At 42.1% G+C, this 25,923-nt stretch overlaps 1 protein-coding gene across 7 annotated transcripts in view; it reads right to left on the bottom strand.

Moving 5' to 3' along the window:
* The window catches only part of CRB2 (crumbs cell polarity complex component 2), a 73,050-nt gene that overhangs the window by 18,364 nt on the left and 28,763 nt on the right, over positions 1-25,923 (bottom strand). For 4 of the 7 annotated variants that reach the window (XM_040606500.1, XM_040606501.1, XM_040606497.1 and 1 more), the window contains exons 1-6: positions 21,447-21,711; positions 9,303-10,007; positions 6,803-6,998; positions 6,146-6,285; positions 5,493-5,675; positions 4,436-4,549 (exon numbers count right to left, since the gene is read on the bottom strand). In XM_040606500.1, coding sequence (XP_040462434.1) covers positions 4,436-4,549; positions 5,493-5,675; positions 6,146-6,285; positions 6,803-6,998; positions 9,303-10,007; positions 21,447-21,519 — 1,411 coding nt within the window. In that variant the 5' untranslated portion in view covers positions 21,520-21,711. Of the gene's footprint in view, positions 1-4,435; positions 4,550-5,492; positions 5,676-6,145; positions 6,286-6,802; positions 6,999-9,302; positions 10,008-21,446; positions 21,712-25,923 lie in introns of those variants that run through there. The other 3 variants (XM_040606499.1, XM_040606502.1, XM_040606503.1) reach the window with 3 other exon arrangements.

Here is a 25,923-nt window from a genome sequence, read left to right as displayed (position 1 = left end):
GACTGATGAGGATGGAGAAATACACACATGATAATTCTAAATAGTACATATTAATATATACTTAAATAAGACCTCCTTTTGGCTTAAATAAGCCAAAATGGTGGATCACTGAACATCTGTTTCAAACTACACACAACTGAGGAGTAACTGCTTAGGTTCTTTGAAATTGGGAGATTTAAAGAAATTAAAAGGATCAGATGATTCATTTTTTAGAGGGTTTAATTCCCCATTCTCACACACTGGCAATCATGCAAGTTACAAGATTCAGTCATGGGGTTTAAATTCAGAGAATTATTTTGTTCCTAATCATTTGTAAAACTTCTTGGAGAAGGTCAAAATAAAGAACATTAACTACGTCAGAGGGTTCTTAGCAGAAAAATGACACAAAATGGAGAGTGAACTTTGGATAGAATATCCAAATTTCACAGGTTCTTTAGATAGAGATTAGCAACTTCCTCGCTGTGTTGGTAAATGAGACCCAGAAATTTAGGAATTTATTTCCAGGCTTCAGAAACACCCATCCTAGTCTCAAGAGCTAGCCTTCCCTTAAGGAAAGCAAAGCAAACTTTGGTCTTCCTGAATGCACATGGCAGTTTACATACTGCAAGCAGTGACCTCGTGGCAAGCAAATCCATTATCGCTGAAAATAATAAACATTGCTAATAAGTATTTTCAACAGACTGAATCTAGTCTAATATCTGACATCTTTGAAGCCATCTCTCCTGATGGACACAATTAGAAGACAGCCATCTCACCACACCTATGCATAAGAGAATTCTGTCTCTCTGGGATGCTGCTCTGCCAGAGTACTTGCCTGGCCTGATTCTAAAGATGACATTAGGCTGGGCTTCACCCATTTTGGTTAGTAAAGAAGTGAGATTTAATTCATTAGAGTTGCTCCACCACTAATAATCCTTGCAAAAGTATTTAACCATGGTGAGCTGGCATACCTCAGGCTGTCTGTAGTCAGAAAACCTATACAAAGGTCTAGTTCAAAACAGATTGTGCAGTCACAAGCATCAGAATCTCAGAGGACACTTTTGATCAAAACTCACCTGACACCTAGACAGAAGCAGGATCTAAACTGAAGCGTATGCTCTTGCAGCATTCTGATCAGATGACAGGAAAGTCAAAAGGTTTGATTAACCATGGAGCTATGATGCAGAAGGGAGATGCAATGTGGAAGGGAAGAGGTGTGTGTATGTGTGTGTCTCCTGAAGTGTTTCCTAGCTTGCTTCAGCTGTATTTACTGAAAGGGATTCTGTTGAAGGGGTAACAGTCCTCTAATCTCTTTACTAGCTTAACCTTTTAGCTTCCCCTTTTGTAGAGGCTACATCTCTAAAACAAATCTGACATCAAGAAATACCTGCACAAAAAAATTAAATCTATCCAAACGTGGTTAGAAGGAAGAAGCATCTCCCATTTATTTCATGACCCACGACCCAGGAATTCAAGCCTATTTGATCTGGGCTAGCACTCTGTAAGAGTAACCATTTATAGCTAGCAACACAGAAAGTATCCTTCTTTAAGGACAACTGACAAAGACATTATGGCTGAACAAAGCAAAATGGTCAATAAGCTCTCCAATTATATTGAGACACATTCACAATCTCTCCCAAATTTACTACCACATCGCCTTCTGATTACTCATGAAAGTAGAAGCATTTCTCAGCCATGTGCAAAAAAGCTCAGAATTTTACCATGATCACAAGGTGCCACCGCCAAGGGATGACTGCAGTTGAAATGATGCTGCTCTTCCCCTCTCATTCAGGCTGACCAATGCCATAACACTGTGTTTTAGGACACTGCCTTTCTAAAGACAATTTAGCAGGAGTGGAAATAAGAGCATGAGTGTTTAGGCCATTTTTTAAAGAATGAATGAACCAAATTCCACTTGGGCAATTACATTCTTTCAGATTAAAAATCAGCTCCCATTCCAAGTGGAGGTACCCATCGTCTTCATGTCATGGCCTGACATTGCCTGGTACATGCATGATGAACTGAAACCATATGAATAAAGAATTCAGTTTGGTTGGGTTTGTTTTTTTCCTAACAGACAGACTTTTCTTAATATGCTTTTTCTCTTGACCACAACTGATAATTTCCAAGACCATGCAAGATTCATTCTCCTTCTCACTTCATTTAGTGCCCATAAAATCTTTTTATTCATATTTCTTACATCCTCTAAGGGTACATCCTCTACTAAAGCACAAACTGATGCACTGAACAGACTCTTCAGGACCTATTACATTGTTTTCTCAGGAATGAGACACTGCTTTTGCAACAACTACATTTCAGAGAGCGCTGGCTCATCTCCCTGCGCTGCTGTAGCCTGAGACAGCACTGAGGCAGTTAATTTTCAAAGAAAGAATTTCTCCTGACTCGAATTGTTATCCCAACACTCCCCAAATTCCTCAGACTGAAGGAAAAAAAAATAGAGAAAGAACCCCCTGCCGCCCCAAGAATGCGTTCTTCATCAGAGTAGCAAGTTCACTTTAATCAGCGGAGGCAGCTTAAACCCAAGTTCATGGCAGATCTAAGCTGCCACAGAAATGTGTTTTGAACAGAAACATTATGGGAAGCTTCACAAAGTTGTTCTGTGATCCTAATATGAAGTAATAAGCTGTTTACCCAGCATGACTGTACTGGGATTAATTGACAAAGGAGGGGAGATTAATTGCTATTATTTCCCTGTCAGCTTCACTCCTCCACACGCACTCACTGATCTCACAGACTGCTCCCAGCCTTTCACTGTGTTAATGTGTCAGAACTACCTCAGCTGAGACAAAGTCCTTGACCAAAAGCAATATCCAGAAGAGCAACCTGCTTCTAATCCCCTTCAAGTACTAATGAACCCAAATTTGATGCAACAGAATGAACTCTAGCACTTCTTTGCCCATCATCCTGTGTTTCTGTCAGCTTTTCTGCCCATGAGCACGCTAAGAATTGGAAAGGATTAAAGAGATCTGCAGTTTGGCAAAGCACAATGAAATTCTGAACTCTCTGAGGGTGCTGGGGCACTAAAGGAGGAAAAGGGAACAGGGCACAGAAGTGAGTGGGAATTCTGACAAGCAGAATAAACTGTAAACCATCTCTTTGGATAAGATCTCAGTTCATGAGTACAGCATTGTAACTACCCAAGAAAATACCAACAAAGAGCTTAGATAAAAGTCTGTTTTCAAAGCCCTCACCTACAAAAGCAAATTTTTCTTGGCCTAGCCTATATTAGGAATCCAAAAAGAATGAGATAGGCCAGAAAACCCCGCAAAGAATTCAGCCCAGTTACAGGTGTTAACTAGGAGCCAATTTGAGATTCTGGGAATGAAAGGACCTGTGTAATGGGTCTTCCCAGGGAAGAGCTGGACAGAGTTGCACCAGCATAGCTCAACCACTATGGCCACAGAAGGAAAACAGAAAACTTTCCCATGCAAGAAAGGTCTAAGACAGTCTCTGGAATGCTGGTACCTGCTGCTGCAAGAAGAAAGGGATAAGGTTTTCTTCTGGCTTCAAGTTTTCCCTTTTCCCACGAGATGGCAGCCTAGTAACACTGCGGAAAGGTTACATCCACCTCAAAAATACATAAATACAAGATCGTGCTGGGGACCACCTTCCTTAAAAACTACTTCTTGGTGTTAAATCGCTCAAAACAGTGAGTACACATGGAATGTAATAGTGCAGAAGACTGAGAACAAGTATTTTAAACTAAGATGAGGTTTAGTATCAGTTAGCAGTGTACCTTCCCAGCAGAGCTGATATGCAATATTCGCTATCCCCTAATTTCTCAGCTAGAAAATCGAGACCCATTAGGGTCAGGCAGGGCATTTGTGTAAGAATCCAGACTCCTCATTCCCTTGTAAACAGAGAAGGCTTCACTTGCTCACATCACAAAGACCTTTTGACCTCCCAACACAGCAGATTACTGCCTTCAGCCAAAAATCGCTGGCTCTTATCATCCAGGGGAGTTAGGGAATGGAGATGGTTTACAGATGTTCTATGTGCTGGTGATCCAATCTGCTATAGCCAGTAGCTTGTAGCAACTAGAATGCTAAGCATCCCTTTTTTTATTTGAAGGCTGGTTTTGTTCACCTTCATAGTACATCTATAAAAAAAAACCAACTCAGTTCTCCCAGTGAACTTTCACTCCAGGGTACAGAATCCCTACATACTCTCTGCTTAGACTCTTCTACATAGTTGATCTTACGTCTCAAAATCTAGTTCATAGCCTATCAACTTACTTGATCAAAATCGCCTAGCTTTCCCACGGCATTTGTGCCCAAAACTGTAGATGTCCCACCGCAACACTACTGCACTCCCCACATCTCAGTCCTGCTCAGCAGCCTGGGCTACCCAGCACTGGAACCCAGTCATGCAGCCAGCCTCAGCATTAATTAACCAGAAGGGCCTGATTCCAGCCACCCCCCTTCACCAGCATTACCTGAATAGCCTGGTAGGCAATGGCAAAGGAAGTCGTTAATAAGGTCCACGCAGAGCCCTCCATTCTGACACGGCTGGGACTCGCACTCATTGATGTTAATAAAGCAGGTCTCCCCTTTATAGTGAAAACACAAACAGGCATCTTAAGCGCACACGCGCACCAGCGAAGGAAAGAATCTGAACACAACTGCATTCATAATTTTTTGCACTTCTTCTCTGTCATCTAAAAGTGCAAAATAATTTCTTGAACTACAGCATGTCTTTCCAGACGGTCTGGCAAATAGATACTACCACCGAAACAGTTAGGGAAATGGAGTACAGAAAGGTCAAGTGATTTTCCAGTGTCATGAAAAGGAACAGTGGCAGAATATGAACTTCTGACCACTCCCATCTGTGCAATAGTGGGCCAAAGTCTCATTTTTCTCCCAAAAGAAAATAAAGTATTGTTTAGCCCCTCCTGCCACGGAATTTTCCCCACTGTTAAATCCAGCTTTTTATACATACCTATAAACCAGGGAAAGGATGAAATTTCAGTTGAACATCCACAGAGCTTCTAGCTCCAAGAGCCAGATTATCATGAACCCCCTCTTCTCCTACACACCCTGATTATACAGTCACTGTCACAAGAGTAGTCTCATCAAGGAAAACACCTACAATAGTTATCTGGGACTCTAGGGAATTCGTTTTCTTTGATGAGGAGTTTCACAGATACCCTGTAGCGATGAATTCTGCCATATGCATGAGAGAGACACTGACAAAGAGAAACCACCTTGGCATCTGCATAGCCAGAGGGCACTCATCAAAGCACTTGGAAAGTGCATAGGCTGTTGCCTCAGCCTTGCTAGACCAAGAATGACATTCAGACAGCTGTCTGCAATATATTCATACACTATGTGAACAGAAGCACTTTTCTGATGCATCAGGCTGCCACCTCCCCTGAAGTACCAGTCGTTTTAAGTGACTTCTGTTGCACAGTTAACATTGCTCCATTCCTATCTACTCAAACCATGCAGTATCTATCAGGTGCTGACAGGATGAACATTTACAGCACAGCTCACCTGCAAAGCCTGGCTGGCACCAACAGAGGAAACCAGCTGCTTGGCTATAGCTGAAATTACTGGGAAAATCAGGTTGTGTTCCATAATAGGCTTGGTTGGATCGCTCAAAGCATACACCTCCGTTGTGACAAGGATCTGTCGCACACTCATCCACATCCTCTTCACAGTGCTGCCCCGTGTAACCTGCCAGGAGACATCAGTGTCAACAGCAAGGACAACTTCACTGGAACTAATCTCCCAAAAACTGTGGCTGCACTGAAGGTGAGAATAAGACCCAGAAGACACTGCACTCATCTAGCAGGCAGTCCCAGGGCCCTCCACTTTCCCCACTATGTCAAATGCAGGAGCCAAATAATCAATTTGCAGGAAAGCATTACTTCATAGGAAAAGACATGATAGAAAATGGCAGAAAAGAGAAAGAAAATTTTATAGTTGAGAAACAGGGTGCACTTCCCAGCAATGAGGTCAAGTGGATTTTGGGATGGTCTGTAAGAGGGCAGCAGTGGCAGCCTCGCTGTTTCAGACAGCAATCAGAAAAAAACCCACTGGACCACGCAGTATGATCATCAATTCTTTACATAGCCATTTAGCATGTGCTCTCTCTATTGCAGTGTCCCTATATGCCAGCATAGTAAAGTTGATTTCTAACCTACCTGGCCAGCAGGCACAGCTGTAGTTTTTGATTCCCTCCACGCATGTAGCACCGTTCAGACAGGGTTCAGAGGCACACTCCAGAATATCCAACTCACAGTGGTCCCCCTCGAAGCCTGTGTCACTGCAGTCACAACGGTAGCTGTGGGGCAGCAAAAGAGAGCGACGTGTAAGCCCCACATGAGGAAAGAGCAAATGGAGCTAAGGTCCTCGTACCCACTTGTGAGGCAAAGGACAGTTCCCACTACACAAACAGGCCACACTACTGACAGAGCAGACAACCCTCAGCAGCCTCTGAGTTCACACCTTACCTGTGAAAAGGTAAGTTCAGACACAAAGGCATGTTGCCAGCAGTTGCCTTTGCTGTTCACACTCTGCAAATCACTTCCCTTTGTATCTGATATATCAGCTGAAAACGGTAACAGTAATCTCTTCCTGCCTGCCTTTAAGCACCCAGGAGTTCTGCTGCTGGGAGGGGTCTTCTCACTTACTTCCATAAATCAGTTACCGCCACTGTGACAGGGATGTACAAAAAGCTAAATCCAACCCCATGCCACAGACGCACAGAGTTTTTTGACTCTAATTCTCACAGGTTACACCATGTAGACTTTTAGATCAGTCCTGGTTATCTAACTGCTCAAACAACACTCATTTCCCACCTGTTAGTGAGGTCATGACATGTCCCATTGTGCTGGCATGGCTGGCTCTGGCATTCATCGATGTCAACCTCACACTGGATTCCTTCATAACCTGGCGCACAGGTACAGGTGTAGAACCCAACATGATCATTGCACAGGCCCCCATTCTGGCAAGGGTCTGCATCACATTCATCTATTTCAGCATCACAATTCGTACCTTTGTTACAAAACAGAGAAATATCTGTGTTACAAATCTAGAAAAGTGTATCTGTGCTGCCTAGACTTCTAAGCTGGAAACCCAAACTGGCTAGCATAGTGATCTGTTCTAATTTTGCTGTAAGAATATTGGGAGCTCGCAAACAGTATGTGACACTTAAAAATTCAGGACCTTTAATTTCTACTTTTTTTTGTCTAGACTTTTGGATTTTAGTCTTCTATCAAAACTAAAAAGAGTTTCCAGTACTTGCAAAGCTTTAGTCTCTTTCATTCAGGTTTGGTAAAGTAGCTGATCAGTCAGCACTTCACAAATAGCATCCATCTTCCAAGAGAGCTGTAAAATCTTGATCCTATGTGCATCTCTTAAAAATCTAACAATAGCTGGCTTGGTTTGGGATCCTTTGAGAGCAGGGAGGACAGGGACAGGAAGAGAAGAATCACACTGCTAGTCAGTGTTACTGAACTGTTATATACAATATAGCTCTTACAGTTTTAGTTAGACATGGTACTCTTCACTTGTGTAGCGTTGCTATTAATCAGATCCAGTGTTCTACATCAGATGCAGTTGCATTTTGGATAGGGGAAAAGTGATCTCTACCTGCTTCTCCAAAACATTGTTCCATTTGTTTAAATAATATTTGTAACTTGCTTTGAGATACCTAGGAAAAAAGCATTAAAGCAGTGCAAAATGCTAGTTACAGTGATACAAGATATTAGTAATTTTATTATGAAATGCTATTAAAAATTAGGTGTTAGCTCCAATACTACTGCTCAAGAATAACAGCACTTTTGGTCCAAAGTCTCAGCTTTCCCTGACAGAGTAAGACCTCCTGTGCAACTACTGTGTAACTACCCTACCCTACCACAATTCCGCCTCTTTGAGTTGTCTGTGGCCTGGCATCGCCTCCAAACCTTAGTCATTACAGGGGCACCTGCCAATCCACCTAATCTCCCCTTCTTGGCAAAGGCTCACCACATAGTGGACATGGCCATCTTAATCCTGGCGGAATGTGGGCCCCCTAATCTGCTGGTTCAAACCCGTCAATACCCACACAAAACATCCTTCACCCAAATTCCAGCTGCAAGCACCCGGAAACAACCTGGCTTTGCTAGCCAGTGGTGCTAGAACCTCTGGGTGAAGCACTAGATCATAAGACAAAGCTTCCTATTTGACATCAGAATAATTTGGAGTACAACAAACTCCTCCAGCTGCCTGGGTCATTTCAGCATCCCACAATTCCGAATGAGGATTCAGCATAAAGATAAAAAGAAACTGATCTGCAAAGACAGAATTCTGCTTGATACTCAAAATCAGAAGTAATCTTAAGGCCTACGCAAATTCTGCTTTTTTCTCTCCTTCATCTCTGTTCTTTTTTTATCAGAGTGAGTCAGCATCACTGACTGCATTCCTGATACTGTAACTTCTCCTCATTCCACCGGTAATCAGCGGCATTCCTGCACACCAACCTAACTCTTTACACACTTCAGTCTGTGACAACGAGGAAGGCTGAGAAAGTTCATGTGCTAGGTGGTACCAGGCAGACGTGCGCGCCGTACAATTGCATTCCACTCTGATAAGCAGGGCGGGAGAAAGGAGAACCCCCAACTGCCTCCCTCACAGATAACTCACAGGTGTAGATTACTCTGAGTCACCATTAGCACAGATGCACCAAAAGAAAAATAAAAAATACTTGTGTCACATGCAGAAAAACATTTGCTGGGCATGAAACAATAAGAAAAGAAATCTCCAGCTAAAAGCTACTTTATTCCAAAAAGACTGCTTCCCTCGGAGAAATCCTGCAGGACTGGACAAAGAACTGCAGGCCAGATAGTGTTTCCAGGCATAACTTACCTCTACCTAAGTACACATTTTCTGACAATAAACCTCTTTTCTTGTATACCTCCCTTAATTCCTGACAATAAATTTATTTTCTTGTATACCTCCCTTAATTTCATACTCAGAGCTAATCACATCTACTTGTATCTAATACTTGAGTTTCAGACAGTCCACCTACTTCCACTCTTGGATCCATGTCTGAACATGCACACTATCCATGGAAATCAAAGCCTTAGCTATTGTCTGGAAGCTGCAACAAGCAGCCCTACACCGTTATTCACACACAGTACCAAACACTCCAGAAAAACGAGTTGTGCAACAGAGATTTCATCTCATAGCCTTAAAACAACAGCTCTCAGGACAGCTACTAACACTGTAAGACGCAGCAGCAGCAGGCAAATGGTGGAAACTACATGAACAGTCAGATGTAACCCAACCACCCGGCTAATACATGAGTATGAAAGGTACCTGTGTAGCCGGGGATGCACTTGCACAAATAGTGATCCATCTCATTCAGGCAGGTGCCATTGTTTTTACAGGGCCGGGACGCACACTCGTTGATGTCTATTTCACAGTTGTATCCTTGGAACCCAGGCACACAGAAACAGCTATACTCATTCACCCTGTCTCGGCAGATGGCTCCATTCTGGCAGGGGTTGGAGGCGCACTCATCAATGTTGTCACTGCAGTTGGCCCCGCTGAAGCCAGGCTGGCAGATGCAGGTATAGTCCCCAGGACCCTCGACACATGTCCCGTTATTTAGGCAGGGGTGGCTAGAGCACACAGAACTTTCTGTTTGGCAGCCTTCTCCATTCAGTCCTGTTTGGCATTTACAGGTGTATCCATTTACACTATCTACACATTCAAAACGAGGATCTTTACAAGGGTTGCTCTCACACTCATTAATATTAATGTTACAATCAGTACCTGTGAAGTCAGGCATACAGATGCATTCATATTCCAGCAGTCCTGGAGTCCTGTTGCAAATTCTATGGGCAGGACACCCATGTTTAATGCATGCGTCATAGAGGAGTTCACAGTTCACACCCATGTAGGCTACAGGCTCCACAGGGCAGGTGCATTGGTAACCCATTTCCAAATCCTTACAGCTCCCACCGTTTTTACATGGGGATGAGGAACAGCTGCTATCATTTTCAGAATATGAAGTTCCTGCTGAGAAAAGAGACTTTCTGTTAGTCAGCATTCAAAGCACTACAGAAGAAAGTTCTGCTGCTGATCATCACATACAATCTGAGATTGCCCACCGAAGTTCCACACTGCAAGGGGTTGTTCTAGCCATTAGCTGAGAAGGATCCTGGAGAATCAAACATGCACTCTAAAGAAGACAACACAACATGCCTTCATATGATGGCAATCAGGAACTTCTTGCTAAGTCTGGTGACTAAATGCCTGGGGTTTAGGAGGCACTCAGAAACCAACTATTTCAATTGTGCTTATCCATCCATGAATCACACTGAAGGCAGTGGAACATATCAACTTAAATCCATTCACAAGATGAACTTTGTGTAAAATTCAATGACCCCTTTCACTGGTAGGGCACATGGCTTGTGCTTGGAGATTCAGAGAGGCAGACAGGATCTTTTAAGATATTGGCTGCAGCTCTTAATGTCCCAGCTGCTCCTTCTGAGGATACAATTTTTTCTCAGCTAATCCACCAGTGATTTCAAGATGCTGCCATAAACAATCCAGCCCAAACTCCAAACTGGCACCTTTCACATGATTACATCGAGCAGCTCAAAGTTTGATAACCACTGGCTCGGCGCTCTTCCCCCACAGGTTAGACAAGTAAATTTACGCAGCAGTTAATTTTTAGGTGTTATGAGAACAGCAAAGAAGAGCAGAGATTGATGAGATTCACGTACAGATGGCATTTCAGAGCCAAACTCAATATCTGCAGAGCCAAAACACGAGTCTAATATCCAGATAGCAGCAACTAATGTTGCAAATAGATTCCCCTCAATCTGGGAGTGTTTGGATATGATCAATTTATTCACACCCAGCCACAACGCCTTGCTGTCCCCCAAAATGGCAGTGTTTAGAAGGCTTTTCCCGATCAAGCAATTCCACCATCCAGAAATATGATGGGACATGCCCAGGTAACTGCAAATTTAATTCATGTAAATGAGATTATACAGGATACATGATATAACAACAACAACAACAACAAAAAAAAAAGGGATTCAATTTAAATATTTTTCAATGGAGCAGAATGGAAGAATAGAAGAATCCCCATTTCTTTTCCAAAAGAAATTTCAAGTTCAGTTTGTGAAACAATCTGGTCAAAAGGCAGAACAGCCCAGAAGACAGCAGACAGTTGCCTCGATATTGGAATTATGTTACATGCCCTGGACTCAATGACACAATTATACACTTTCCAAAGAAAAAAACAAAACAAAACAAAAATAGTATAACGGGACAAAGGCAATGCAAACAGAGGACTTCTCCCTTCACATAGGCAGCAGTCATTAGCCCCTCATCCCACTGCAGCTTTCTGATATCAAGAGTTTTTTGTTTTTCTCCATTCCAGAATACACAAGAGAAAAGCTGCAGGTAGTACCCCAGAGTGATTCCTGCATAAGTGTTATGAAAAATCCAAACTTGGAAGTAACTCTGCAAACAACTACATAGCAGATGTTTTGAAAATGTCTATGAAAAGCGGCCACAAAGCAGAGGTAAAGTTCACAAAATAGCAAATAGTACCTGAGAAATAGCTACTGCTTCTGGTGACACAATCCTGCCTGCCCACCACTGGAAGTCAAGTAACCACTAGCATTTAATTTTGTTTTTACATGCCACTGTGTAAGCAGCTCTTTGCCCTTTTTGCTGCCTTCTGTATGTAACTGTGGGCCAGCCAGTGAATCAGTTTCTGGGAAACCCTATGAAACTGTAGGTGGACAGTTACTTGGACATTACCCACAGCTCACCACCTTTGGCTCCCACGGCATTACTGCTAGTTGAGAAATGTTAACGTGCTGTGCTCCATGCTAAGGATTTGCCAAGATAACACACAACACAGCATCACTTCTCAGCTGACCTTACACATTCTCTCACTCATGCCATCGCGATCCCAGCCCATTTTTGGTCATGTTTGCCTTGCTCTGGTGCACCTTCTACACACCCCATAGTTAATCTGTGTCAGTGCTTTTCTATCAACTCACTGTCCCATCAGCTCCTCAGCCCCTTTACACCTGAAGGTGGAGGCATCCCACTCCAGGGCCTGAAAATAATTTATAGGAGACTTTGGTTTACAAAAGCCTGCCCCTGCCCTGACCTCCCCCAAATTCCTCCCACCAAAAGACTATAGTGTTTCTAAGTCTTTTTTTAAGTGGCAGTGTTGATGGGGGAGGGAGGGTTCTCAGGGATTTAGGCAGCCCTTTCTCTTCCTAGCATCATCTCTATGGCCCACCCCTCCCTTCCTCTCTCATGTGATGCTGGGGAGAGTTGCTGAGCATTGCACTGTCCAGCAATCTCATTATTCTGCCATCAACCCTTTTATTCTCAGATTCCCAGTGAGGCAGAAAACAAGGATGACGGAATCTGCCTGGAATCTCTGTAGCAATTAGAGTGGGAACCCAGGAAAAAAAAAAAGCAAAAGAGCTTTACTAGGCAGGAGATACGAGCCTTTGTAAGCTTAATGAGTAACCAGCCCCAGCCTGCACTTTCCACAGGCCAGAAGCACAGTCTGTGATTGAAAAAAAAAAAAAAAAAAAAAAGAGAGCGAAAAAGAGACCAAGTCCACTGCATGTTCAGAACTTCTCCAATTTGCAGCAGTCTCCATATGCAAAGAAATTCACTTTTCAACAGAATCACCATGCACTGCTAGTGTAGACAGGCTGAAGTCGTTTCAAAGGCTATGCGCATAGTTTTCTGCTTCCATTAGAAGCAGATAGTCTAAATGCTTCTTGTAAATAAAGATAAACATCAAATCCCTTTGCTATTTCCTGTCATTTCCCAAGTTCTCTCATAACAGACATACCTTTTTGTACCTTCTCTGTTTCGGTTCATCATATGACCATAATGCTCAATAAGCTCTATTATTCATTAATGCCTGTTCATTACAAAAAGATTTGGTGACAAATACATGGCCCCATAGTCACACACAAACTTGCAGACACAACAGGCCAGATAGCAAGTCAAGCAAACACAAAGCTTCACTAAAAAGTCAAAAGGCCCTCTTGGCTTACCAAACCCAGCAGTACAGTAACAGGGAGAACTCCCATCTCCTCTAAACTCGCTGGGAGCACGGACTATAGCAGTGGTTTGCTCGTGTGTACTCATCAGCCCTGCTGAGTAACTAGTCAGGTACAGGACTGCACAGAAAAAAGCTGAATTCCTGCCTTGTTATTGTATCAGTTTTAGCTGCTTCCTATGACCGAATGTTACCTCAGTTCTGTCTAAAAGGGATGACTTCAGCAGGGCCTCATTTTGGAGGAAAATACTCCGTTTTTGGAACAAACATCCTGAAGTAACACAGCATCGCTTTTAAGGCGTGCATGGTGCAGGCTGAGAAGACTGCAGTGTAAGTCACAAGAAACAAAACATCATCTAAATAACTTCAACTTGTTTATGAACTGCAGCTTGCAGAAAATCACCCTACTCAGTAGAGGTTGCAGGTGTATTAACAATACTAACTCCAGGATTATATCATATACTCCCCTGTATATAGGAAGCCTATATTAATAGTGTAATATTTCCCAAGGACAAAACCTATGTATGCCTAACCCTAATATTCATTCAGTGGCAGTACTAAACTTCTGGCTAAGTTCCACAAATGAGACACTGTTATGGAGTGACGTCAGAAAGGGGGATTTCAGCAGTGAGAAGTGAGTACAACACTTGTGACATCACCAGGAAGTTAAGCACAAAGTCTGCAAGAATTCAGTGTACTATATGGGTATCAAAGACTTAGACTACCACCTAGCTTGAGAAAGAACACAACACATACGACGTTTCCAGCTCTGGTTTTGTTATTTTCATCCATCAGTCCTAGGACATACAATAATTCCTCTCACTTTTGGAACAGATTATTATGTGAATAGCATATCTATACCCACCAAATGGTAATATGCATAATGAATAAATTAGCCAAGCATAATGAATAAATTAGCTTTTCCTTCTGCACAATATACCAACCATGAAAACATGTTATTTAGACTATTTCATTTCATGAAAATGGTGAAAATTGGGGCAAAGAAATAACTGAATGATGAGAGTTTATAGTTTTCCACAAAAGTAGTTGTTGCTGGATTAAACAATGACATTCAGGATTTTTCCTTTACCTTTCACAAGAACATGAATCAGTGATGTTTAAAAGAACATAAATATATTTATCATACCATCCTGCAACCTTACTCTGAAATGAAACTGGAGAAGACTACAGTTTCTTTGAAGAATACGTTCCAGGCACTTAAGGGTGGATTAGGAGGAACTTCAAAGGCTAGCAGACTCACATATAAAACATTCATCGAGCTCTGTCAGGACAGGTCTGGTTTTACACTTTAAAAGGTAGCTGACAAACATTTTCCCTAAAAGATGAGGTTTGTGACCTTTTGTATCACTCTAAGGCAAACAAGCTGCATTACCAGGCTTTGTTTTAATAATTGGCTTCAATAATTTTATACTTTATACCTTTACTAATTGATCTTGTCAAAGGACACTCGCAACAGCGAGTTTTCCAACCACAAAAAGAGAAATGAGAAATTAATGAGATGCTGGGCAATCCGAGATGCCCTTGTTAGCAGTTCACTGTCTCTCTCTCAGAAAGTCCTGAGGAATTCAGTAAACTGGGACAAGATGCTGCCACACTGCACTGGCAGAGGAGGTTGTGGGAACTGATAAGAGATGGTGCGGGAGGAGGAAGGTCTCAAAGAGCTGTAGCAAGGTTTTCTGTCCTTTTCTTTAAAATCAAACCAACCCCCTCAACTTTGTTCTCCATAATCTCACACATTGTGAAATCCAGTGCTAATGTCCCTCACAACATGAGTTGGATTGAATTTCGTTCACGGCCTCCCCTCTCCACATTAAGTTAGTACTGCTGGCAGGTTTTATTAGACACCAATTATGAGTTGCTAAGACACACACAGGACAAGGAGCTTCAGTCATTGTATTACTTCACTGCTCGCGAGATGCTGCTTTAGCATTACTTACTCACTGGCTTCTATTTTTTGGTTTTGCTTTCCATAAGTTTGTTTTTCAAAGTCTTGGGAAAGTATGATAAAGAATGGATGCCCTCAAGCTGCGGATACACCTGACCTCAAGGAAGAGCTCAGTGCTTCACTAATAACTACCTTAAAGGTACTCTTAAGGGTCATTAAAATTCCAACAGGGAAGCAGCAGCATTGGAGTTATCAGGCCAGAGATTACCTTGTTTCCTTCATACAAAGGACAATTTGGACAATTTTTTTAAAATTGTATTTAATGTGATATTCAAATGGAATGATGTAATCTCTACAAACACAAAAAAATTTAAAGCAGAGTTTAACAGTACTTACTGAAAATACCCACCTCTGAGTACCTGCTCATATATGTGCACTGCACTCAGAGTACATTTTCATCTTTTCACTGTCTTCTATGTACAATCTCTCAACAAAATGCTCATAAACACAGACACAACTGCCAGAAGAGTCAAGATGCCATGATATTATTTCCTGACCTAGCAAAACCTTAATGTGAGCTTGGCCAAGCCAGTTCCACTTCATGTATCATTTTGCCCAACTTAAACAATAGTTACACATGGTTCACAAATGTCCTGTAAAATGAAATTAATATAAAGTATTAAAGGCTTTGAATAGAAGTATTACTGAACTAAATAGTTGGATCCTTCCAGTCTCTACAACACGGAGGTGCTTTATTTCAGCACGTAACATAAATACTACAACTGCCTAGCAAAGGGAAAGACAAATAAAAGAGTGTATTTTGCTTATGGATTCCCACTGATAATATGAAATATATTTCCCCGAGTTCTAGATTCTGAAAACTTCCCCAATTTCACACATTCCAGCTGTGGCTTTGATCATTCCTAGATGCCTGAATAATCTTAGGAAGCAAGAGAATACCTAGCAGGACAAGGTAGGCTCTGAAGTGGTATATGATATTAGATTGGGCATTTTACCTAGACTAATTTTGGCAAAATTAATGATAAAATAAATTGCATCTTTCTTGTCTTGGGGTCAGTCAGAAGTGGGGCTTCCTGAGAAAAGGATTTTCGAAAATAAGTCTGTACGTGTCTAACTTTTCTCATCCCTTCAGTTTCTCTCCCTGAAAATCAACACAATTCACATTACCCACAGTCCAGTTTGAAAAAAAAGACAGAAAACCAGAGGATGTAAAATACTGGACTGAAGCTGCAACGCTTTTAAGGGGCACTCAGGCTACACATATGCCCAACAGTGTTTCCCCATGACATGAACCAAGCAGAGTAAAGGGATGTGCACTCTTCTCCTGAAGAACATATTACTGTGAAGGATTCCCAAACAGAGGAGTCAAGAGTTTACACACTGCATCTCCTAGAGTAGCACTTTTGTTTTCTGTTAAACAAGTTGCAATGGACAGGACTCTAGCATATCTTCCTCTTGTTTTAGTGAGATACTTTGGGGAAAAGACTGCTTCATGTTTGTGAGTATTTATTTAAGTTTCCAAAACTATGACTCAGACATGATATATTAAGTACCTTTTGTGCACAGATTTGTTATTGAGTTCCTTGACTTCCATGCTATTTCAAATCTTGCTCTCTATGCTTATCATCTTTTACAAAAAGGCACTGCAGGCTTGTGGAGAAAGAGGCTTCCTTCAGGTGTATTTCACCTGCCCTACACACTCAACTGGGAAAAAAAAAAAAAAAGACAATTCACAACCAAGAAGTGAGAACAGCAGGCTTCCCAGCAGCAGCCTCCAACTGCACTCAATAATAATTGAGCTAGAGCAATCTTCAAGTGCCTAAACCGTGAATGCTCAGTACCCCAGCCTGATGCAATGTTTAGCAGGCAGGCTGGGCTCCTGCTGATCACCCCAGCACATTTCCCACTAGAGAAAGATACCAAGGCCAAGAGTGGAAAGGGAACCCCTCCACCTCAAGTATCAAAGTAACACAACTACTAAATAAACTCTGAATAAAGGAATGGAAAGAGTTATGTCTCCATGACAACAGGAAGGCATGTGCTTATATTAGTAAATCCCTGCTGACCTCTGCTGATCTTCCCCTGTCCTGGTCAGTGTAAAGGATTAGTGGAAGGGTACACACCATGGCCTGTTCCCGGGATCCGTGCACCAGGAATGAAGACTGGACAGGCCTGAAAAGGGGCTTTTATGCTGTTCACCTCTCTCCTCCCCACCCTTGCTAACTTTGGAAGGATAGTGTATCTGCTGTGGGAGGTAATGACAGAATAAAATCAAATCCTTCTCCAGGAAGTACCTTCAGTGTACTCATTCAGGGAGCGTACAAGGCCTTTTTAGGTGGCTTTACAAGCCCCATTTCCTTTTTAACACAAAGAGATTAAACCCTTTCTTCCCAGACCTGAGGGAAGCACCTGCTCCTAGTAATACCAGAATCAGATAAAGTAATAAGATCAGAAAAAAAAGGCCCTGAAATTCTCTGAGACTACTGACAAGCTCATGATATGCTAATAATTGGCACTGATTTTTCACCTAGCCTAAGATGCTCCATGACCTGTACTTGTTCCGTTTAACATGGTAACGGGCAACTTTTGACAGTGGCTTTAACAGTGGGCTTTTCTATTCAACATCAGAAAATTTCAAATCAGAAAACGCATGCACAGGAAACCTTCCAAAATACCACTGTTTGATCACAACTGCTAAGCCCCCAAGCTGCAGCAGCTTACTTACCACCTTCACCAGCCATCAGGAAAAGCTCTGTTCAAGGTAACTTGCTCCTCCCACCTACCAGCTGCTCCCTTTCCTCCCAACCACTTCCCATCAGCTTTTGTTTGAACTTCCTGGTCTCATGCTCAGGTGATGTCACCATTAGGATCAGGTATATTCAATTCCCCTCAAGATCCTGCTGCTCAGAGTCAAGTTGTTCTTCTCCATTCTTTATAAAAGGGAGAAATGATACTGCAGGCTGAATCTACACATCATCATCACCACCTCAGGTTATCAGCTTATCAGATCTGACAATCTCTGTGAAGCAAGACAAAGCATTATGACAAAAATAGATCCTCAAAATAAAGATTAGATAGTCAAAAAGCAATGTTGGCAATCAGCAGACAGCACTTCTAAGACAATACTGAATAAATGGCCCAGCAAGATGGCAGGGATCCTGGCAATGCCTATAGCATCTTTAAGAAGAGACATTTTAAAAAGAGCTTTACTATTCACAGCTTTGACATATCTTGCAGAGTTTTGGTAGATTAAACACACAAGCCCAACATCTTAGCGAACTACCAGTTTGGATACTAATTTAAAAACCTCTAGTGAAGTCCCTGCGCACAGTTGAGATTGCAGTTTTTCCTATCCAACATTTTAGACAGATACTGTGCATTCATCTCTTCCCAGCCTATTTCTGACATTGTTTGCCATTATTACTGGAGACCAGCAAGTTCCAGACCACAACATTTGCATGCTAGGGTTTGGGTGTGACAGAGCTTTTCCATGCTAGAGATATGTACACAGCCCACTAGTGTAAAATATTTATAAAGGGCGAGATCACTAGACTTTCACTAAGCCAGGCATAAGATGAGGCTCAGTTTCCCCTTGTGAAATATGCAGAATATTTACCCCCTCAAAGAGGCAAAATGCAGATTCCTGGCTTTCTCCCATCCAGCTTGCCCAGTGAATTGCTGAAAGGTGCCAAATGGTGGGCAACAATCCATAGGGCTGAGCAGTGCCAATATTATGGCCAGAAGTGTTAACAGCGTTAATCAGAAACACCACTTCAGGGAATTAAACTTAACACAGAACAAGTAGCCAGCTAGCTTGTTTTCATTATTTGTTCACTGTTTTAATGCAGATTTGAAGATGTAACTCCTATTACCATGCTTCTAGAACTTGGAGAGACAGGAGCTATAAATCTGTGATATACAGATTTTATGATAGTACTGCATATATTGCCACAGTAACTCTTTGATCTTCTGTGCTTATGACACCCCAGTATTTTCCCTGAGCTGACCTTCATGGTTTACACATTCTCTGATCTCTCAGCCATTTCCACAGATCAAACACTGAGGCAGGGGTTTCCTGTGTATTCAGTTAACTAGATTGAGTCACAAGATTTAGTTTCCAATTCTTATTTAAATATACTGACAATCAACAAAACAGCTGAAAAGATTGTATTTCTTTGTTTCCAGCTTTGAAGCAAGTGAGATTTAAATTGTCTGTATGTCCAAGCTAATCTCAAGAGCATACATCAGAGCAGATAGCAAACTGCCAGAAAAAAGGTTTGTCTGCACATGTTCTCTCTCAATAGGCGTCCAAAGCATTTTCCAGGCCGAAGGTATGTGAATTACTGTGCTCACGGCTGGCCAGAGTTGTGGGAACAGAAATAAGTAGACACTCATTCCGTCCTCCAGAACCTCCTTTAGAACACAACAAACTAAGCTGAGAGCTAGTCTGCCCATTACACAGACAGCAGCAGTAAAACTGGAATCACATGCAGAGTCTGTATGACTGCCCCTCTGGAGCTTATTTTAAGAAATCGGAGATAGTGTGGATCTGGCTGCAGAATGGTCTTGTCACAGCTTGCAACAGGCCATCCGGATAATCAGAATTTTCTCAAAAGTTCTGAACAAATACCTTAGCCACTCTGTGCTTCAATGACAGTTAGACTCAGTCAATTATAAATAAATTAAGAAAAAACTGTTATATGCATCACAAGGGCAAGAAAAGGCGTTTCCTTATGGCTTTAAAATTCTGCAAGTGCTATATAAATACCACCGTTCACTGCAGTTAAAATCTGGCAGAATTTCCTTTGCAAAATAGGAGCAGGTGGAAAGACTATGGAAATCACTGCTTCCCTTGAGCTTTGCTGGCTATATCAAGAGGTGTAATCCACCTGCACTCCAAAAGAAAACAACGTTCTCAGTAAAACACTGTTCCAGAAAAGAGCTTTACCCAAGAGTGAAAAGCTATCAGTCCCATGGTCAAACAGCACAAATCCTCAGAAACATGCCAGCCCTCTGCCAGCCACATACTGAGCAATACTGTATATGCAATGGGCCTTCCTTCTGCACAACACAAAGCCACCATAATTGCTTCACACTCCAAACCAGTAGCCATGGTTACTAGATACAAAAGACAGTCCTGCTGCTTCCCTGTGGCCAGAGGAATTCCAGGCACTTGGAGCGAATGCACCAGACAAAGAAGCTGGTACAAGGAAGAGAAAAAAACAACAACCAAATCAGACAAAAATCAAAACATATTTTGGCTTTTGTATTCATTGTCCTAGATGCTCAGAGCAAAGAAAATTTAAGGAGGCTTCAGAGGGGAAAAAATACTGTTGGGGAATCAAAAGAAGGGCTGAAAACTTTCTCCAACTCTCAGAAAGTACATAAACATCATCCACTAATGTGAGAAAATGCTAAACACAGTGTACAGCAAATATTAGCAGAGAAAAGGCACTTTGTATTTTCTGCATGTTCTCAGTGTTTTACCTCCACTTCTTCAATGTCATTGATCATTCCTGTCCTAGCTCAGTGGAAACCAAACAGGACTTTTATATACAGATACTGGCCTGGCAGTGCCAAGGAGAGGATATGGAGGCTGGTTCAATCCCAATCATACTTTCCAGTAAAAGGTTGGACATGTTCCTGCCATGATCTTATAATCCCTAGATGACTAAAACAGACATTTAGGCTCAGCAGACATCCATTCCAGATAAAACAGAGAAATAAGTTTTTCAGGGAGCATAAGAAATTGTATACAAGGGTGACTTTTGGAGGCCAAAGACATGTTCATGTGAACTTGAAGTATCCAGTATACTCAAGTATATTCTTTGGCTATAAAATAAGTTTTCAACGTGGAAAAAACAAAACACAACCGAAACAAAATTAAAACCCCCATCAGTGTGATACACTCTTTTGTTATCACTTCTTGCACTTTCAATATGGATCTGCTTTCTTCAAAATTTCTAAGTGAGAATCTCACGTGCTGCCTTCTTCCTCCACATTTTGTACCAGAGGTATCTGGCACTTCAATGTATTAGTATACACCCCCTAGGTACACTCCTCTTCTGCCTAGATGTATTTGTAAAGCGTATAGAATGGAAATAAAGTTTGGTGTTTCTTCTATGGGCACAATCATAACATTCAGAACTTTTCAATGGAGAAAATGGTTACTGTAATAGCTGAATACTTAATTACATGAAAGTGCACACACTTTTAGCTCTTGTGAATAAATGCCTACATTTGCACGTGCACAGGGAGAAAAACAGAAGGAGACAAGAAATAAATAGAAAGAAAACCGTATCTAGAATGAAATGCCTGTTTACCTTTCAGACAAGAAGTGTTCAGGCTTCAAATCTAACTGTGAGGGTGACATTTTGTTCAGTTACCTTTGCAATACAAGGGCAGGTCACAGAACTGATCCAAAGTTACTGCATAGTAGCTGGGTAAGAATCAGGCACAGAAGACAAAAACTTACCCCAAAATAAGAGGAAAAGTGGCAGCAGGAGAGCAGCATTGTACGCCCTGGAGGTAGTTTTCTTTAATTCCATGACAAGTCTAAGAGTGGCTGTTCTAAAAACCTCTGGGGAGAAACAGTAGTTGGAAACTAGCAAATACCAGCTCTCCCCACATCACGGACTTTGGAGAATTCTCTCTACTACAGGCACCCGCTCCATGCTCTGCCGAATTGGGGACTAGCACTGACACGGTGGACAGAGTCCCCGTCCACTCCCGAATGCTGCACTCATGTTCCCGGAGCAAAGGGAAAACTCTGCCTGGATCGCACGGACTGAACCGCGGCGAGCAGGGCAGGGCAGGGCAGGGCAGGGCACAGCACGGCAGCGGGAGGCTCACAGGTCCGCCCCGAAAAACCCGGGACTGTCAAAGGCAGCAAACCATCGAGGAACTGGGAGATTCACAGCACAAGGCAAAAAGGCAGAGAGGGCCACAGGGGGGGGGTGGGTGGGTGGGTGGGGGTGCTTTCTGTTTTTTTAACTCCCCCCATACGATGAAGAAAACAAACCTGGTGTCTCCTCCATAGCTGTGGCAGGAGCTCAGAACTGGCTTGGAGACTGAGGAGGCTGGGGGGCATTTCTAGCACCAAGGCTTCTGTACCAGCTCATATTTACAAATTCCAGGCAAGGATCAATCACTATTTTCTGATAGAGGCTGCTTTGTTCAAGATAAAATAAGACAGGAGACAAAACCACACTGTTAATCCCAAAGAGCAGAGTTAGTCCACATTAGTCTTCAGTGCTCCCTCATACATCATGAGATATGTGAGCCCAAAAGACATATGAACCCACAAAATGTATGTGAACTCCTCTTCCAAAGAACAGTTAGAGATCAGCAGGAGAAGTATCTGCATAACACAAGAACCAAATCACATCACCACCTTTAGATGCACCTGTTTAGTCTTAGAAGTGGAAAAAATTACCAGTGTCCATTGTTTTATGACAGTAACTGGAAAAAGACAGAGCCCACACACAGTTGTGACCTACTAAGTACCTCTAAATCCACATCACAATTGGATTAAATTAACTGTAATGAGAATTACGTACATTGGCTCACCCTTCCACTGACAACTAAAAATAGAAGGCAGGTAAGGTACCATACACATTCCTAGTTTGAACAAATATGCAAGATACAAGGAATAGGTGCAGACAGACCTAGGCTGCACATGATGAAAACAGCAGCAATCCTACAATGAGTAATTTATATTATCTCAGTGTCATTGCAGAGCACACAGAGGCTGATGGGCCATGTGCAGGGAAATGGGATATTTACTGCATTGTTTTTACCTTCAGTACAGAAAGCAAAACAGTCACCGCATGAGTGTTTTCACCACCAAAGCACTGCAATTCAGGAACAAATGGTTCATCTCACTATCCTGCCTTGGAATGCTCCAAAGATGATATATCATGTGTTATCAACCTTATCTGGACCACCCTGCCCCCACTTTCATCTCTGGTGTCTTCAGTCTGTTTTCTCAAGATCAGCCTCAGTATTAGTTTCTTGCCAGCTACCACGACCATCTGGAACTCATTTCTCTCTAGACTCTCATTTTGCTGCCAGGGGATGTAACCAAATGCTAACATGCAGAATCTTTCTGCTCAGATTTTTTTTGCCTCACCTGCATGAATTACCCTCCTAACAACTCACCTTTTCCAAATGAAAGCAAATATGTATTAATCCATTGCACAATTAACACTGCAAGAATTTGCCATTCTTCCGCGTCTGAATACAGCCACTTCTGTAAGTCAACTAGTGTGATACTTCACAACACTTGGGAAATAAAACTATCCATAGTAATTTATGGCTCATACATCTACCTGAAGGACATGCTCAGCTTTCATAAAACAGATTTAGTGTAACAAATCCCCACATACAAAACCGTGGAGATCCTCCCACAGAGGCTTAGGTCTGGTGCAGTTCTGCTGCTACTGCTGTGCTGCATGGCCTGGGGCATCCCATACCCCTGACAGAGCCATTAACTATGTAAAACTTGTTACACACTAGCTAGACTTAGACAAGAGCAAAACAGCTGAGGCTGAACAATTAAAAAGCTCCAGAGAGGAACACAGGAACATTCTTGGTGTCTCTGAGTACATTTGAGACAATGTCTCAGGAAGTAGCTTCTTGTGCTAGTGATGGAGTTGTACTCTGGAGTCTTCATTTGGTCTTTCTGTCAAGTTAATGTTGACAGGTTCAAACTCAACTGCTAATGTGGGCAATAACATCAATAATACTACATATGCAGGAATGCTAAGAAGGGTACCTTTAAAACGGTACCATTTCATGCATTTGTCATAACAGAGTTTGGACATGAGGAACTGGGAAATGGCAGCAGAATATGGTTCTCAGTGAAAACCTACCACAGACAGAGGTGAGATTCTCATGCCTGCACTGCTGCCAGGACACAGTGAATTCTAGGGTTGGAGCAGGTTACAAGGGATGATCCTCTTGAAAAAAAGTGTTCGTATGTTCTCTATGACTACTGTTAACTGCAAGCCTATCCATGTGGTCTGCTAGGACTTAAGGCTCATTTAGTGTCACTCTAAACCCAAGCTAACGAAGCCTGCATAGGTCAAGACATCCGACTTCCTTATAATAACCAAAATACCTTAATCCAGTGTCTACCTGTGAGGATATTAGAATTTATTTTTTTCCAACATTCATGCTTGCAATGTTAATGAGATTTTGCCAGCATAAATGGCAGACCTTTTCTGTGCTGGACCCTTGGGCACACAAAAGCCAATGTGGGTATTAACCAGCTTAGTCCAATTAAAGGACCCTAATGTAACTCTGTTAAGGCCCTGATTTGTTAGGCTTGACTACATTTACAAAGAAGGAGCACAACTGGGTGGATTTGTTATCTAAAGCATAAGCTCCAAGTCCTTAGTCATCCTTGCTAAAGCCTTCCCCAAACTGGTCATGGTTTGTGCTACCTCCACATCACTGCTGTCCAATGTCAGTATAATCTGCTCTTTAACATAGTATTAAAACTAGAGCCAAAGGACACAGCTGCTTTCGTCTCTGTAACACTCATTACAAGAGACTTAAGGACAGCAGAACAGCAAGGCTTCTATTCTCAGCCAATAGGCAGGAAACTTTGCAAGCCGGAAATGCATGCCATGAAAATGGGGCAGCAGTAGGCAAGCTGGATTAAGAGAAAAGGGAGAGAGTAGATCTGGAGTACTCAGCAGAACCTTTCTGTCTTCTTGTTCTACATTCTTTTGTATACTTTTCACAAAACAATCTTATAATTTTTCTACAAACAGTTCAGAAAGAATTGCGCAAAGTACCTAAGCAAAACAGCCTGCACTTTCCAGTCAAAGAACAATGTACGCTTGCATGAGTTTTGCAATCTTTCTTCACACAGGGCTTAAAATAATCTAATACTACAGATTGGATACCAGAGCTCAGACATATGATATAACAGCCAGTATCACAGACAGAAACTGGTAAGAATAAAGGCATTCCTATCTCCTGTCATATAGGCATGATGAGGCTCTCCTCCGAGGCAGCCACACCTTCCCTCCTTACAGTTGTGGAACCTCACCACTGAACACAAATCTACTTTTCTGAATTGAACAATACAAGTTAATAGCATCAAAATCTTCTGATTTTTTCCCCAGCTTCATCCTCTGAAGGTTATTAGGCACAACGATAAACGAAGGAGCCCACAGTAACAGTGGCTGCAGACAAGTCAAGCTAGTAAAGAAACAAACTTCCAGTTCCACTGAAAATCAGCTTACAAAAAAATGACTGCTTCACTATGCTCTTCTGCTCCCAATCACTGCTGAAAAGTGCCAGGTATATTTTTTTAAAGTTCAGGTTTTGGAATTTCAAGCCCACAGACTCACAGGCCAATTCTGTAAACTGAAAAGTTCAAACACAGTTTGGTGATGTAATGCTCGAGGGTTCCCCAGGGTCCAATCTCTAACTTCAAGTTGGCTCTTGCCTGTAATAACTAAAGTTATTGCCCTTAACATTCATCATCACCACTTTTCTATCTGGCCACTAGATGCTTCCACCTGGCCACTAGATGTCCCTTCTGCACCATACAAATTGAGCAAAGGCCGCTGATGAAAACAGGAGCGTTAAAAAATTCATGTATTGTCAGTGCTGCCAAACCAATGCAACTAGACACACCCTGAGATGCTGTAGGACCATGTCACGCAGCACACTGAACACTGTGACATACTGCAACAGCCACACGTCAGGAGAGCCAAGGAAGAGTTTTGTCTGCACATTCAAAAATTTAAAGTTGCTATTAAAACCCGGCAAAAACCACACAAAAAATTCCAGTCTCAAGACATCTTAATTGCACTTTTTAGACACAATACATTTAGTTTCCTACCATTGCTAATCAGAACTGTTGGCAAGTAAATCATGCTGCCTGATAAACTATGGAGTATTGAGCATATGACACTGGTCGGTCCTAGGTAGTG

The sequence above is a fragment of the Falco naumanni genome, chromosome 9 (assembly GCF_017639655.2).
Source record: "Falco naumanni isolate bFalNau1 chromosome 9, bFalNau1.pat, whole genome shotgun sequence".
In the NCBI taxonomy this organism is placed as follows: Eukaryota; Metazoa; Chordata; class Aves; order Falconiformes; family Falconidae; genus Falco; species Falco naumanni.
The sequence above is the reverse complement of the archived record's forward strand: the minus strand, read 5'-3'. Positions and strand labels throughout refer to the sequence as shown.